General features: G+C 35.4%; 1 protein-coding gene across 2 annotated transcripts in view; it reads left to right on the top strand.

Moving 5' to 3' along the window:
• RYK (receptor like tyrosine kinase) overlaps positions 1-17,001 on the top strand; it is a 95,456-nt gene that overhangs the window by 62,007 nt on the left and 16,448 nt on the right. For both annotated transcript variants that reach the window (XM_074371054.1, XM_074371060.1), the window contains exons 9-13: positions 682-768; positions 5,654-5,723; positions 12,472-12,604; positions 13,873-13,982; positions 14,145-14,304. In XM_074371054.1, coding sequence (XP_074227155.1) covers positions 682-768; positions 5,654-5,723; positions 12,472-12,604; positions 13,873-13,982; positions 14,145-14,304 — 560 coding nt within the window. The remainder of the gene's footprint in view (positions 1-681; positions 769-5,653; positions 5,724-12,471; positions 12,605-13,872; positions 13,983-14,144; positions 14,305-17,001) is intronic.

Raw genomic sequence — 17,001 nt, forward strand, 5'->3', positions numbered from 1 at the left:
TCACTTGCTGTTCCTTGGTTTCTTTTTTGAGTTTTAGGTTATTGATTGGGGAGAATGCTGAAAGAAGAGGACAGAAATTAATAATAAAATACTTAATTGAACTCTTCAAGTTATTAAATAGAGAATTACTTTTTCTCCCCTTCCATAATTCAATTTGGAATGTTTTGGATGCATATGAGTCAGTATGAATTCATCTGTTGGTTGGGATGTTTGTAGGTCAGTGACAGCTGAGGGAGGGGCTTGAACTGTCCTCAGTGGCAAATAGTAATTAACGGAAACAGAGTTTTTGATGTGTATTTGAATGTATGAGGAGAGTCCATTTTTCTCCTTTGTCATTGCTCTGAGGCTAAGCCTAAAAACTGAGAAGTGCCTCTATAGATACCCATTACTGAGCTCCAGTGCCCCTGGCTGTATCATTAGTTTGTTTAGGATATTTCAGAAAGAATTGTCATATACTTAATTTAAATATAGTATTTCTAAAGACAAGTCAAGATATTTTATAGTCACAAAGAACTTCTTACATTAAAAAACAAAGATTTGAGTTCCTTTTACTCTAAGGCTGGAGTAATGTTATTAATCACATATGCCCTTTTTATGTTTAATTTATGTTGTGCCAGAAAGTTACTTATTATTTTATGAAAGTTATCATATGATCTCAATAATTATTATTTTCCCTTTTAGGTACTTTTGGGCGTATCTTCCATGGGATTTTAGTAGATGAAAAGGATCCAAACAAAGAAAAACAAACATTTGTAAAAACAGTTAAAGGTAGGATTTTATTTCCCGTGCTACTCCCATAATACTTTTCTGTCTGAGGTGGCTATGCCAGTGAAATTCTGTCTCGAATTCCCAGTGTGTGCAAGACCTTTAAATCAGTCCATGTTGAGTTAGCTCATATAGTCTAACTTTTTAGGAGATTTGTGTGGTTCTCACTAAGGTATAGAAAATACAAGCTAATGAATTAAGGCATTAAACATTTGCTAGATACACCCAGTACTCAGGCTTCTAGTTAAACTGCATTCACGTGATTTCATTTTTGCTTTGTCTAATATGTTCTCCCCAAGATTAAAATTCTTTGGTTTTTCCTTCTTAAAAAATGTTGTTAGTAGTTTTTCCTTTGTTTCAGCTCACCCCCACCCCCAGTACTGAGGACTATAAAGGAAAAAATGCCCCCCAGACCCACCACACCATATATGAATAGCTGCTGTTTACCTTCCTCTCACTCCCTCTTCCCTCCTTTTTTTGTTGTTATATGTAATCTGCAGAAATTACCTGTGTGTGTGTGTATTTCTTGGTATAGTTTTGCAAGTATAGTCGTAGTTGGAATTGCTGCCCCAGGAGGTGTTTACACTTAAAATTTTGGTAGATGTTACTAGATTGTTTTCTAATGTTTATATTTTCATGAACAAAATACTTTTTACATACTATCCTTTTGGAGAAATGTGATGCTTAATTTTTCACTTACGGATTTACATAAATTTTTCAGTTAGAGATTCTCAATATACTAGAATATTTTTTATATGTGGCTTATTGCCTAATACTGGTAAATTAGCAAGACCTTTTAAAATATTAGATGTTAGAATTTTAATGATTTATAATTGATATTTGTAAAATCTTAATTCTTTGCTAAGTCTCTTTGTTCACTTTAAGAGGAAAGAAAGGTTGGTAATTTAAATAGTGCTTAATGTCTGACAGTGTCTGATATAAGTTGAGATAACCGGATATTAATTTTGGAAAAACAAATTTAGCATTTAAGGTGTAGAAATTGAGGGCAAAATTAGATTTAGTATTATGAGTAGCAAGGTGACCATTTATGAAGTTTACAAAGTTACTTTATAAGAACTTACGTTTCTAAATTTACTTCAAGGAATTCTTGGAAAGTATGAAGAATTTAAGTTTAGTGCTTCTAAAAAGTTGGGTTATACTAATCTAAAAAAAATCCTTGGAATTTTGTTTCTTTTAATTTAGCAGAACTTCTTGCTTAAGAATACTGCAAACACAAACACACATTCATACTTTTTATTTTTCCAAACAAATGGTTTAACTTACAATATTGTTCAGTATTTATTTTATTCACTCACTTCTCCTAACCTCAAAACACTTATTTTAAAGATTGATATTTAAGTTTGGTCAAACTAAGTTTTCTGACTAGTTTTGAAGGATATTTTCCATATTATTCTTTGTAAATGTAAAATTTGAACCTTAAGTTTAATAACTGCTGCCTCTTGTTATATTTTCTTTTTTTTTTTTTTTTTAAGGAAACATTTCCCTTTCATTCTAGTATTTCTTCTGGGGTTGATAAATATTCTATGGATAACTTAGAACTAGGCTATTGTTAATTTGTTCTCTGAATGAATCTTGAATTAACAGAAGAGGTTTCTGTTCAGAATTGGGTTGATTTAGGATTGGAAGAGGAGGAAAAAAGGAAATAATAGTGATAAGAAAACACAATGTGGATACTGGAACTGTTTCACAAGATAAGATTTCTCTTTCCGTATACATTTGAATTGTAGCCACTTGCTTGTTTCTGTGTCTTACCACCGTAATTATAATGTTCTTTCAGAGCCAGACGGAAACAAGAGAAAGCACAGTGAGTCCTTAGCCGGGACATGGTCATGGTTTGCATAGGAAACACAGAGGAAGTGTGCTGACCACATTCTTTGCCTCAAAATTGTTAAATAACTCCACATGATTGAGTATATGAGATCTGTTCTTTGGGAATGTTATTTTTATTTTTAAATTGAAGCTATGTAGAGCTGATGAAGTTCGTTGACAAATGTATAGCTTTGTTACAAGCTATACAGTTAGAAGCATAGCTTAAAATGCAAAAAAAAAAATAGTTTTTAAAAGAATGACCTTTGCCTTTGGACATAAGCTGGAAATTGACATTTGGCTTCTTAAAAAATTTGTATTTTTTCACAGAGATTTAATGAATATTCCAATATAAATTTCCAGAGATTGAAGTTAGGAATCTGATTTTCACAGAATGAATATTGTGAAATTGAATTCCATAAAATGAATCAATTTGAGATTTTGATATTACATTATTATTTTCTTTAATAGCTTCTAATTTTTTACAGCTTAGAAATAAGTGGGTTTTTTAAATCACTTTGCTCTTTCTTATAACTTTTAGAATGTTAATTATTATATAGTATTCTTCTCAAATGTATATATATTAACGGTAGACCTTTCAGTATTTAAAATTAAAAGATTAGGACCAGACTGGGTAAGGAATCCAGGAAAATGATTTTTCTTACTTAATATATAAAATTATTTTTTCTCCAAAGTTTTCTTAGCCTGTCTTCCAGCTCAAGTGCCCCTTGTTTAATAGAACATGTTTATCAAAGTTAAGAACTTGAAAAATTATTCCAAAAATGACACATCCTGAAGTTACCTTTTATTCTACTTGGATCTCTGTACAAGTTTACAGGAAAGTAAACCCTTACCAGCTGGGTACAGACCTCCAACTATTACTAGTTTTTATTTCTAAAAACATCCTTCCAGCCCCTAAGGAGTCATAGCCATAATTTTATTAAAAATCAGATTACAGAAAGAGTAAAAAGGTGCATTCTACCATTTACTAAATGATCCTAAATTTTAAACAGTTTTTAAATAACTAGAGTTTATTCCAGCATACACTGGGATGAAGTTCTTTTTCTAAAGCAGTAGCAAGTGTTTCAAGTTCTTTGCTTTTGTCTACTCACTTTGCATTCCTACAGAAGTTTTAACCAAGTGGAGCTGTCTGGAAAGTGGACAGTAGGAGCAAGTAGTAGGAGAGGGAGTGATTCCATGGGTTAGTTAGACTTGGAAGTAAGTGAAATTTATGATTTCTTAGCTTTGACAGCTCCACTTTTAAGGAGAGAATGTGTGATCATGGTGCCTGAGTTTAGTGGTCTGGATTTTACTGTTGGTTCAGCATTTTACTAGATAGAGCTGGGATGTGGGTCTTGGCTTTGCCAGTCTTATCTTTTTCTCTCCTACTGCATTGATCAGAAGATTTATAAATTATTACTATCTTTTTACTGTTGACATACAAATTTATTATTAGTTTCTTTGAAAGTATTAACAATATACTCTTAATTTTGTTTTTGAAATCTAAAAACCATTTTTAAAAAATTAAAACTCATTTTCAGTTTTATAATGAAAATATATTATTCACTTAATGGAAATGTTCTTTTCAAACAGTGAAGAAAATCCTCTGTACCATTAAGCTAGTGATCCCTGTAAGATAAGAAATCCTTGTAGATTTGTGCAGATATTTGATGGCTTCAAATTCTTTGGAAGGTGCAGACTAAAGACATTGGTAAATTGCATTTATCATGTTTTATTTCAAAACATTGAACTAAAAGCCAATTTTAGTTCTGTTTTGTTACTTTGGACCAAAAAGCATGAGTTAAGAAGCTGAAAATAAAATGGAATAATCATACTAATTTTGGGTATTATCTGAAAATTAAATCTTCTTCTGCTAATGTAATATTAATTCTTTTTGTTTGTTTGTTTTTAACCACAGAGAGGTAAGAAGAAGAAGACAATAAAATGCACCACAATCTCCAGTCAGAACTCCTGTGGTCATTTTTTATAGTTGTATATTAAGTTAGAAAGTGTAAACAGGACAGAAAGGTACAAAATGTAAATTCTCCCACCTCTAAAAGTAACCACCATAAACAATTTCTTATGACTCTCCATGAGTAAGAAAAAAAAAAGCACCAAATATATCTAATTTTCCAAATAAATCTGTTTTTGAAATACGACTGATCACACACACACAGTTTTGCACCTTACTTTTTAAATTTAATGTATCTCGCAGATCTTCCTCTGTCAGTACATACAGACAAAACTTCTTAAAAACATAGCTGCATAGTATTCTTGTGTGCTAATTTAACTAGTTCTATGTTGCTGGGCACTTTGGTTGTTAGGGTTTCTTGCTGTTACAGTTGAACAGTTGTACAGCTGTACAATTGGTGAGCTTCTGTGAGTAGACTCTTAGCAGTGGGACTGATGATGGTGAAGGGTATGTGCACTTAAAAATTTTGTTAGATGCTGCTTCCCCCACCTACCCAACATGCTGTTGATGAGCCTGTTCCCTCACACTCTTGCTTAAACTGGCAGGTAGCGGGCTTTTTTGTCTGTTCCAGTCTTACGAGGAGAATGGCTTCTCCCGATGTAACTTGCATTTCTTTACTTAGGAGTGAGACCGAAAGTCATTTTGAAATTTTGTTGGTCATTTGTGTGGTTTGTTTTTTTCAAGTTAACTATTATGTTTATATTCTTTGCCTCTTTTTCACATTCTTTCCTTATTGATTGTATGGGTTCTTTAAAGAAGAGGGGAAAATGAAATTAGCCTTTTACATACATTATGTTGTAGCTGTTTCCCCAGTCTGTTATTACTTTCACTACTTTGTTTCTGGAACCTTTTAATTTCTAATTTTTACATAGTCAAATCTATCTTTAATGGCTTCTGTTGAAGTTGACCTTGTCAGTGAGACTCTACCTCCTCCAATAGAATTTCAGCCTAGACCTATTTAGATATGCCTGTAACTTTTATGAAAATTTACTGTATAGTCTGATGTAATTACTTACTAGTACCAGAAAATATTGATGTTATATATAATATTATCATACTATATATGACGATGTCTTTTTCTTTACACAGATCAAGCTTCTGAAATTCAGGTGACAATGATGCTCACTGAAAGTTGTAAGCTACGAGGTCTTCATCACAGGTAAGAGGAGAAACCACCCAGCATTTAAATGTTAAGCATAGTAAACACTGTATGCTACATTTTTAAGAATGTTCTGATGTGTTCTGAATTGCAAATGTTTTTAGAATAGCTTAATTTTTTTCCTGAATATAAAAGTGAAATACATACTCATTGCACAAAAAATAAAAAACATAGTAAAGTGTAAAGAAGGGTATAAGCCCACATCTGGATGATTATAGCTGAGCTTTCAAGAAAGAGTTTATACATATTTATGTGCATATTTCCCTTCAAAAATAGTATAATGATATACATATGCTAAAAATGTTTGTTAAGAAATTTTGAGCATATAGAGTACCAAAGACAAGAATAATAAACACCAATAAGCCCATCTCCTAAATTCATTAATAATTAACATTTTGGCTGTTTTTGCTGTGCATGTGTATATATGTATCTGTCATCTATTTGGGTAGATATAAGTAGATAGATAGATAGATATTTTATTTGTGAGTAAATTGGACATTTCAGCACTTTCGATGCATTTCTAGCATGCATTTTCCAAGAAATTGAGGATATTTTCCTATATAATCACAATGCCATTATCCTTAACAAGCTTAACATGCTTCTTGATACAGCAAAACAATGTATCTATCTCTTCATGTAAGTAAATTCATGTCCACATTTAAAAAGACTACATAGCAGTACATTGAACAGATGGACCATGTTTTAGTTAGCCAATCTCTCCTCATTAGTTCGTAGTATGAGTTTTAAAAAAATACTTATAGTTCTATATGAAGAACTTTTTTAAAAAAGGTTAATAACAACCTCTTCACAGAACTATAACAAAAAAAATTCTATCTTCTAAGCCAAAAAGGGCTTAAATATAGTATCACAATGTGCAGCAGGGTCAGTGTTGGGGCAAGATTTGTTTGAGTTTTTTTAAACTATTGTATAGAGTCAACTTAATTTGTATGCCTACTGAAACTTTGGTCACATATGTTTTAAATATGGAATGGTGTCCATTCTCATTGGAGGATATTAATGGACTTCTGGAAAAAAAAAGAAAGTGATGTGTGCAAAAGGCATCATGCATTGTAGTTTCCGTGTACTTTGAGCAGTTACTTGAGTTCTACCAAAAGATAAGATGACTACACTGTTTTATCTTTGAATTTTATTTACGCTTTGGTTCATGTTCAAAAGAATCTGTGAACCTAAAAAGAAGGCAGCTATAGTAAGATCAATAAAATGGTAATGAAAATGAAAACAATTTTCTGGCATTGTGATGGTAGAAAAGGAAACAAGCCAGCAGTAAGGAGTTATTCTTACTGTGGTTGAGCATAAAACAACTCTTAATTTCTGGGCAAGCAAAGCTGAAGGAAACATTAAAATTTGATAAATCTCATTATTAGAAGGGAAAGAAACTTACATGTTTCTTGGGGGAGAAAAAAGTTTTTCTGGTTTCAAATTCTGAAGCTGATGTCTGCGTAGGTTTACCATATACTTGGGACATTGATTAAAGTAATGAACAGATATACTTTTTTTATTGAAGTATAGTCAGTTTATAGTATTGTGTCAATTTCTAGTATACAGCATAGTGTTTCAGTCATACATATACATACATATATTCATTTTCATATTCTTTTTCACTATAGGTTACTATAAGATATTGGATATAGTTCCCTGAGTTGTACAGTATAAACTTGTTTATCTATTTTATATATAGTAATTAGTATCTGCAAATCTCAAACTCCTAATTTATGTTTTCCCACCCTCTTCCCTCCCTCCACACCCCAGTAACCATAAGTTTGTTTTCTATGTCTGTGAGTCTGTTTCTGTTTTATAAATAAGTTCATTTGTCTTTTTTTTAGATTCCACATATAAGTGATATCATATGGTATTTTCTCTTTCTGGCTTACTTTACTTAGAATGACCATCTCCATATCCATCCATGTTGCTGCAAATGGCATTATTTCATTATTTTTTATGGCTGAGTAGTATTCCATTGTGTATATATACCACAACTTCTTTATCCAGTCATCTGTCAGTGGACATTTAGGTTGTTTCCATGTCTTGGCTATTGTAAACAGTGCTGATATGAACATTGGGGTGCATGTATCATTTCAAATTGAAGTTCCCTCTGGATACATGCCCAGAAAGGGGATTGCTGGATCATATGGTAAGTCTATTTTTAGTTTTTTGAGAACTCTCCATACTGCTTTCCATAATAGCTGCACCAAATTACATTCCTACTAGCAGTGTAGGAGGGTTCCCTTTCCTCCACACCCTCTCCAGCATTTATCATTTGTGGACTTTTGAATGATGGTCATTCCAATGGTCATTCTGTGAGGTGATACTTCATTGTAGTTTTGATTTGCATTTCTCTTGTAATTAGTGATATTGAACATTTTTTCATGTCCCTATTGGCCATTTGTATGTCTTCATTGGAGAATTGCTTATTTAGGTCTTCTGCCCATTGTTGGATTGAGTTTTTATTATGATGATGATGATGTTGTTGTTGTTGTTGTTGTTGTTGTATGCAGATAATCTTTTTAGTTGCACTGAAAATAAAAAAGCCAGAGGCCTTTAAAAAAGTTGAACACACAGTATTGAGGGGTTGAAGATGTCCTTTTGAAGGGTTAAAATTGTGTGGTTTAATATTGTTATTTTCCACTCAATATTGTTAAAATGGCCATACTACCCAAGGCAATGCATAGATTCAGTACAATACCTATTAAATTGTCAATGACATTTTTCACATAACTGGAACAGAAAATTTTTAAATTTGTGTGGAAACACAAAAGACCCCAAATAGCCAAACCAATCTTGAGAAAGAAGAAAGGAGCTGTAGGAATCACATTCGTTTACTTCAGACTATACTACAGAGCTACAGTAATCAAAACAATATGTTCTGGCACAAAAACAGACACATAGATCAGTGGAACAGGATAGAAAGTCCAGAAATAAACTCACCCACTTGTGGTCAATTAATCTATAACAAAGGAAGCAAGAGTATAAATGGAGAAAAGACAGTCTCTTCAATAAGTGGTGTTGGGAAACTGGACAGCTACCTGTAAAAGAATGAAATGAGAACATTCTCTAACACCACATACAAAAATAAACTCAAAATGGATTAAAGACCTAAATGTAAGACCTGATACTATGAAACTCCTGGAGGAAAACATAGGCAGAACAGTCTTTGACGTAAATTTCAGCAATAGTTTTTTCAAAGCAGCTCCTAGAGTAATGGAAATAAAAGCAAAAATAAATAAATGGGACCTAGTTAAACTTAAAAGCTTTTTGCACAGCAAGGGATGCCATCGACAAAACAAAAAGACAACCTACAGAATGGCAGAAAATATTTGCAAATGAGACCAATGAGGGACTAATTTCCAAAATATGCAAACAGCTGATATAGCTTAATATGAAAAAAAAAAAAAGAATGCAGTCAAAAAATGGGCAGAAGACCTAGTCATCTCTTCAAAGAAGACATCCAGATGGCCAACAGGCACATGAAAAGATGCTCGACATTGCTGATTAATTAGAGAAATGCAAATCAAAACTGCGAGGAGGTATCATCTCACACCAGTCAGAATGATCATCATTAAAAAGTCCATAAATGATAAGTGCTGGTGAGGGTTTGGAGAAAAGGGAACCCTCTTACACTGTTGGTGGAAATGTAAAATGGTGCAGCAACTATGGAGGACAGTATTGAGGTTCCTTAAAAAACTAAAAATAGATTTACCATATAATCCAGCAATCCCCCTCCTGGGCATATATCCAGAGAAAACTAATTCAAAAAGACACAATGTCCCAATGTTCACAGTAGCACTAATTACAATATCCAAGACATGGAAACAACCTAAATGTCCATTGACAGATGAATGGATAAAGAAGTTGTGGTATATATACACAATGGAATATCACTCAGCCATAAAAAAGAATGAAATACCATTTGCAACAACATGGGTAGACCTGGAGATCGTCATTCTAAGTGAAGTAAGTCAGAAAGGGAAAGAAAAATACCATATGATATCACTTGTATGTGGAATCTAAGAAAAAAAAGATACAAATTATATTTACAAGCCAAAAACAGACTCACAGACAACTATGGTTATCAAAGGGGGAAAGAAGAAAAGAAGAAAAAAAAAATTCTCCTTGGGATGAGAATTCTTGGGATTTACTGTCTAAACAATGTTCCTACATACCATGCAGCAGTGCCTGATGGCAGGCACTTTGCTGAATGCCTTGCGGCTCCACTCTGCAGAGGCGCTCGGCCAGACCGAGGACTGGACGCATTCTTGCCTCAGCTCCCCACAGAGCCTGCCTTTTCCTCTGCCTTGTTCTCTGCAGCACCTGCCTCTGCCCTTGCTCGTCCACTCTTACAGATCTCAGGCCTTCCTCTTTACCTTCCTTTCCTTAGCAAAATGGGCAGAATGAAGAGCAGCCATGCACACTTTGAAATGTTTTCATGCAGCTTGTCACCTCTCCCGAGGGCTTTTAATCCTCTGATGAAAGAATAAAGGATTTGATCTTTTCCAGCAAAATGACTGGGCTTGGAGCAAATGTCTTTAAAAAGCTCTGCTCAGTAAATTTCAGTCATGAGGAAAGGAACAGAGAAATAATTTTGATGGGTGGCTCTTCTTATTACCCCAAAACCATGGCATGCTCAGCTAAACCTGAGTGCAAACCTGCTGTAGTCTTTTTTTTTTTTTCAGTTTTATTGAGAGAATTGACGTACATCACTGTATACGTTTAAAGCGTACACCATGATGATTTGATTTACACATATTGTGAAATAATTACCACAGGAGGTTCAGTTAACATCCATCTTCTGATATAGATACAATACAAAGGAAAGAAAGAAGAAAAGAAAAAAAAAATTCTCCTTGTGATGAGAGCTCTTGGGATTTACTCTCTTAGCAGTGTTCCTGCATCTCGGACAGCAGTGTTAGGTATAGTCATCCCTAGGAGTTATTTATCTTATGTAACTGGAAGTTTGTACCTTTTTGACCAACTTCCTCCAGTTCCGCCTCCCGCCCCCTCCTGCTGTCGTCACCGTAGTATGCATGGGTCCTGGTGTGAGAAGAGGCTCTGTCCTCTCCCCTGTACTCCGCCTTGCTCCGCTGGGAGGGACTGTGCAGTGATCCAGGGGAAAACACAGGGATTGGAATCAGATGAAGATTTGAATTTTTTTCTCCGTGTGCTTGCTGTTTGTCCTTGGCAGATTACCTTACCCCTCTCTCCCTGCATGGGTTTCATCACCTGTAAAGAGAGACTAAGCATCACTGCCGCTCTCAGGCTGTAATGTAAGCAGAGGCCCTACAGAGAGGCCTCATGCAGGTTCACTGGTCTCTGAGTCTTCATTTTCCTGGGTCCTCAGGGTCAGTGCTTTCTTTCCCTGTTAGTAATTCCTGCACAGCATGAGGGGGGGCCCACGGCGTTCACTTGTGCATTGTTAGGCCAGAATTGTGAGACTGTGGTTTTAAAAGAGATACATAGTTAATTGAGACAATTTAGGAAATACAGAAAAGGAAGGTAGACATGATCTAAAGTCCCACAACTCAAAGACAAACAACTCTTGGCATATTTCTGTGCAGAGTTTTGTTCCTTTTTCTCCGTATTTGTAAATGTCCTGCAAACATAACTGAATTTTGTGTCTTGCTTTCCTGTAAAAATAAGCTTTCACTCGTATTCTCTTAACACCTCTTTGTGACTGTTCAGTTGTTTTATGCTATCCTATTATTTCAGTATACTTCCTTATATTTGGACATTCAACTTGTTTGCAACTTTTTACTAGTAATACTGCATTAACTATCCTTGTCCATGTAACTTTCTTATGTTTAATAATATTTCCTTATTAATATGCTTAGAGGCAGAATTTACTAAGTTAAGAAGTAGGAATGTTGTTAAGGCTGTTATTTGGTGTTATTTATCAAATATTTATTAAATGCTTATTTCTGTGGCACAGAATACAAAGCACTGGGTGTAAAAAAGAAAAAAAAAGAGTTCACTTTAGTTTTTTCCATCTAGGAATTTTCAGCCTAGTCGGGGAAATGAGGTAATTATGTAAAAAGTTACGTAATCTTGGGGAAAAGGAATAGTTATTTCCAGGTACCAGTGGAAGAGGTGTCATTAGACAATAGGATGAAAGTATTTATGTGTGCCATGGAAATTTTAAAACAAGATCTTTTCCTACGTGCGTGGCTTTATTTGTATATCATAGCAACATTGTGTGGTTGGTGGCATCCTCGTGTTAGAGCTATGGAAACTAAGGCCAAGAGAGGTGTTCACACAGACAATGAGTGGTAAATTTAGGATTTAGAAATCAGATTCTAAATCTCATGTGATGTGCTGAAGACTTCTTGGCTTCTTGTGGCAGTTTCAGACTCTTGGTTATCGTACTGCTCTGCAGACTGTGTGGGGCTTTTTTCTTAAGCCTGATGATGAACCAAATGTTACCATAATATGCTCATGCTCAAGTCATTTTTTAGGGGGATTACCCTTTAAAGATTTAGTGTGGCTAGAGTGTGTTTTAAGAGACTCTAATCCACAGGAAACATCTTTTGAGTTTATAATTTTTCCCTATCAAGAAAGTGCATTTGTAGGAAACATTACAGTCATTTAAAATTTTACATTTTTAATGATAATCATGTTTTTAAGTATGTTTGAGATTTTCTTGTTGTTTTAGGTTATTTTTATTTTGTTACTTATAATTAAAAATAAACCCCTGACGTTTCACTTGTCTTTCTCCTGATTTCTTATTATTTTACAGAAATCTTCTTCCCATTACCCATGTGTGTATAGAAGAAGGAGAAAAACCCATGGTGATACTGCCTTACATGAATTGGGGGAATCTTAAATTGTTTTTACGGCAGTGCAAATTAGTGGAGGCCAATAATCCGCAGGTGAGAAAACTTTGCCTGAGCACCAGTTATTTACTGGTAGCTTCTAATATTTTTAAAAGTAGATGTTAACATTTTTGTATATAAACTGTCTGAAGGCCTGCAAAACAAAACTCAGAATGAACCAGAAGATATGTATAACCTGTTGACTTAGAAGAAGATGGTTTGTGATTCCTGTCTTGAGGCTTACACTCCGCTGATGCTGAAGTTTTTCCCTGTATAACCGTTGTGTGTTTATTCATAATCACCTCAAACCTTCTGTAACACCGTCTCAGTCATTTTTCTGATAACTCTTTGCGGGCTCTGGTGCTGAATCTCCCTTCTAGGAATGGAAATCGACTTTACAGAGCCACTTGGTCCATACTGTACACATCCCCGCCCACACCCCCCTACCCCCCTAAAAAGCTGGTGATGACTGGAAGTATAGGTTGTGGGGGATAATTGGGGATATTTTTAATATGCTTGCTTGCAAGATATCAGTCATCTAAGAGTTTCTTTCTCTTTACTACTCATGCACATAGCTGTGAGGCATTTGTTGGATTCCAGACACATTATGAAGGTAGTGGTAGTGAAGTCTGGTGGGTGTTTCGCTCCCTTCTGTACCTTGTAGCCTCATTAATTTGGTTTTAGGATTTGTAATAATGTTCTTATTAGAGTAGCCAGGAGAAAGTAGATTCAAAAGCTGCATTGAATATTTGGCTTTATAGCTATGAGATGCTCGGTAAATTGACAGATTAAAGCTAGGCTTTCCAGCAAGTGGTTGGAGGCTGTGACCTGTCAGCACCACCTGGAGAGGGATTTCATTGCTCAGCCTACAGTACAGGCACCCTGGCTCTGGAGGAGGCCGTCACTAGAGAGAGCTGTAGACCTGCATTAGTTTGAAAGTTGTCCCCAGGGGATTGCCTCCTACTAAAAACCTATTGTAAAATAATAATAAGCATTATTAAATATGACCTTGACAATTCATTCACTGAACAGATAACTTATTGAGCAGCTACTGTCTGTGCTGGTTGCTGGGGAGACAGACCTAACAGATGAGAGAGACAGTGAAGTAAATGGTAAATTACATATTGCAGGATGATAAAGACTACGGCAGACATAAATACAGGGAGCTATGGGAACATATTCTTGGTCAAGAAGTAGCTTTTTAAAACTCAGTGTGTAGGTGTAAAGAAGTGTTTTGGGATGGAGTAGGATTGTGGAATAAAACAAGCAACTGCCCTCATCATTTTTGTGCTGCCTGCAAACATTGTCGTTTTCTGTTACCACAGGCAATTTCTCAGCAAGACCTGGTACACATGGCTATTCAGATTGCCTGTGGGATGAGCTACCTGGCCAGAAGGGAAGTCATCCACAAAGACCTGGCTGCTAGGAACTGTGTGTAGGTGCTATGAGCTCGTCACTGTTGTTTGGTGTTTATTGCCCCCTGGATTTGGGGTTCTCTCCTGGAGTCACAGTGGGAATTGTGTTGTATTTGAGTGACTGTGGTCCATATTTTTAAGTACTCTGATTGCATTTGATGTTCACTGTCTTTACTTTTCAGCATTGATGACACACTTCAAGTTAAGATCACAGACAATGCCCTCTCCAGAGACTTGTTCCCCATGGACTATCATTGTCTGGGGGACAATGAAAACAGACCAGTTCGGTGGATGGCTCTCGAAAGTCTGGTTAATAATGAATTCTCCAGTGCTAGTGATGTGGTAAGTGCTGAGACCCCCAGAAATGAACAGAATGAAAATGAAGAAGAGGCTCCAATGTTTTAAAAATGCTTTTCTATTCTTTAAAAAAATCGAATAACTGTTCCCTAGAGTAAGGAATTCAGAAAGCAAGTAGAGTTAGTTCCCAGTCAGCCAGTTTGTGGAGATAAACTATGATCTAAACCATGGGCCATCACTGTGTGTAATCTCATTTCGTCCTCACAATAATCTGTGAGAGGGCTGTTAACACTATGAGATAGGTAGACACTATTCCATTTTTAGGTGATAATATTGAAGTTAGACAGGTTACAGTATTTGATTATTTTTTTAAGTCCCAGAATGACCAAGTTGTTGCTTTCTTTTTTCCAAAAGACCTCTTCCAAATATTATGGCCTGAGCAATTTATAATTCCCCACGTCACTCTCTTCCCTTATGTCAGTTTTGCCCATTCAAGCAGATCATATAGTGGGATCCTTTATACTTAGTGATGTATAGTTTCAGAAGCCACTTTTATTTGTGGGTTTTTTGCAGGCATTTATAATTGTTTTTAATTTCTGTCACTTTTTAGTCTGATTTGGAAGATTAATTCATTTTCCTGTCTCTTGCTTACTGCACTTTAGTATTGTACCTGAATATTTAGAGATTAGGTAAAACTTCTGCTTATAAAGTCGCCTTATCTCACTCAAATGATATCTATTAGTGTTACATGTAAAATCTTATAGAGAAATTTGCTTTAAAGTTTCATTTGTAAAAATGGGCTTACTATATCATTGTATGTTGTGTCTCATTGATGTATTCTATTTATAATATAGGGTTACCCTTTTACTTCTAAGTTTGTATGGTTTAAGGATTACTCTTTTAATACACACTTTCCCTCAGTGTACTAGTGTCCTGTGGCTGCTGTAACAAATTGCTACAACCTTACTGGTAAAACAACAGGTATTTATTCTCTCACAGTTGAATTCTGGAGGCCCAGTTTGAAATCAGGGTACAGGCAGGGCCTTGCTCCTTCCAGAGGCCCTAAGGGGGAAACCTTTCTGGCATCTTCCAGCTTCTGGTGGCTGTTGGCACTCCGTGGCTTCTGGCTGCATCTCTTGGCTCCATGTTCATGTCAGCTTATCCACCGTGTGTCTGTTTCTCAAAACTCCCCCCCCACCCCCCCACAGTGATACGTATGATTACACTTAGGACTCACCTCATTATCCAGGATACACTTCTACTCTTGAGGGCCTTAACTTAATCACATCTTTTGTCATATAAGGTGATATTTACAGGTTTTGAGGATTAGAATGTGGACATATCTTTGGGGCCACCATTCAATCCACTACACTCAATAATTGAAATTAGCTAAAATTTCCTTACTGAAAAACTAATATTCCAACTTAAAATCCTTGAAATGAGAGTGATTTGTTAAGGGAGGAGCCATTTCTTGTTATTATGATCTTCTAATTTTTTTTTTCTTTTTCAGAAGCTAGGTTAGCTGTTATATTGTGCCTTTCTACACATCAAATGTCTTGATAAAACATGATGTGAATGACCAATTTACATATATAGGTTTTAAAATTTTTTCCCTATAAATTAAGGTCTTTTATTATGCATCTCTTCATAATACTTTGCTTTAACTTAATTTAAAATCAACTACTCTCTGAAAAAAAAAAAAAAACTTAACCTGACACTTGACAGATGGGCAGAGTAAATATGAGTGATGGTGAGAAAGATGTTGTCTGCTTCACGGAGCTGCTGGAGAGGTTAATAGTGGATGGAAACTGGCCTCATGTTGTCAGGCTCTTTCCCAGCCAGAGGCGTGGGGCACGTTGGAGAATGGGTGGAGGTGGGAGAAATGCATCCTGACTCTTAGATTCAGAACCCCAAGGGTCCAGCTTATATAACAGTGGGGAACTTGGCCTAGTCTGTTCTTTCAGAGCTGTGATAGCAAAATAAAACTTCTCTTTCTAACATTAATGTGAAGACGTTAAAATTCCAAGTAAAGCAATATAAACATGCAAAGCAGCTCACACAGTTCTCATAGTTGTCTAAAGAGAACATGGACTTCTTTGGGGGAAAGGAGGGGTTGCTTTTCTGGTTTTGATATTTGTTTTTCCCAAATGATGTAAAAAAGGGAAGCGGATTTGATTTAGGCCAGCACACAGCTGCTGCCCTGAATGGCAGCAAGGACGGTTGTGCTCTCTGATAAGGTGCTTGTTCTTAGGGTTGCCAGGTCTTTATTCAGAGGTTCTGAATTATAGCTGGAATCCCTTGCCAGTTTCTACCTTAAAGCAAAGTTCTTTTCATGGGGAAAAAATGAGTTTAACTTTGTTTTAGAACTGTGTTGAATTACAGCTGTATGGTTTTCTAATCCATCCCTTTAGAAAAGCCTACATCTGAACATTTTTTAATGCAGGAAAGTAAGAGAGACTTTTCTCACTTTTTTTTTTGAAAAATCTCATTCCATAATTGATTTGAAAGATTAATTCATTCAACTCTTTGAGATGTTAATATCCTTTTCAATGGTTGATTAAAAATTTTTATGTTTTCATTACTCATTGAAATACAGCATAGTTGCCTTAGAAATGAAGTGGCAATTGTGGTGAACCCAAAACTCATCTAACAGGCAGGAAATAGAATCTGTAAGCATGTCATGTAACTTCAGGAGATTGGAGACTGCTTAGAAAAGGGAACATTGATAGCTAATATTTCAGA

This window comes from Camelus bactrianus, chromosome 1 (genome assembly GCF_048773025.1).
Source record: "Camelus bactrianus isolate YW-2024 breed Bactrian camel chromosome 1, ASM4877302v1, whole genome shotgun sequence".
Lineage (NCBI taxonomy): Eukaryota > Metazoa > Chordata > Mammalia > Artiodactyla > Camelidae > Camelus > Camelus bactrianus.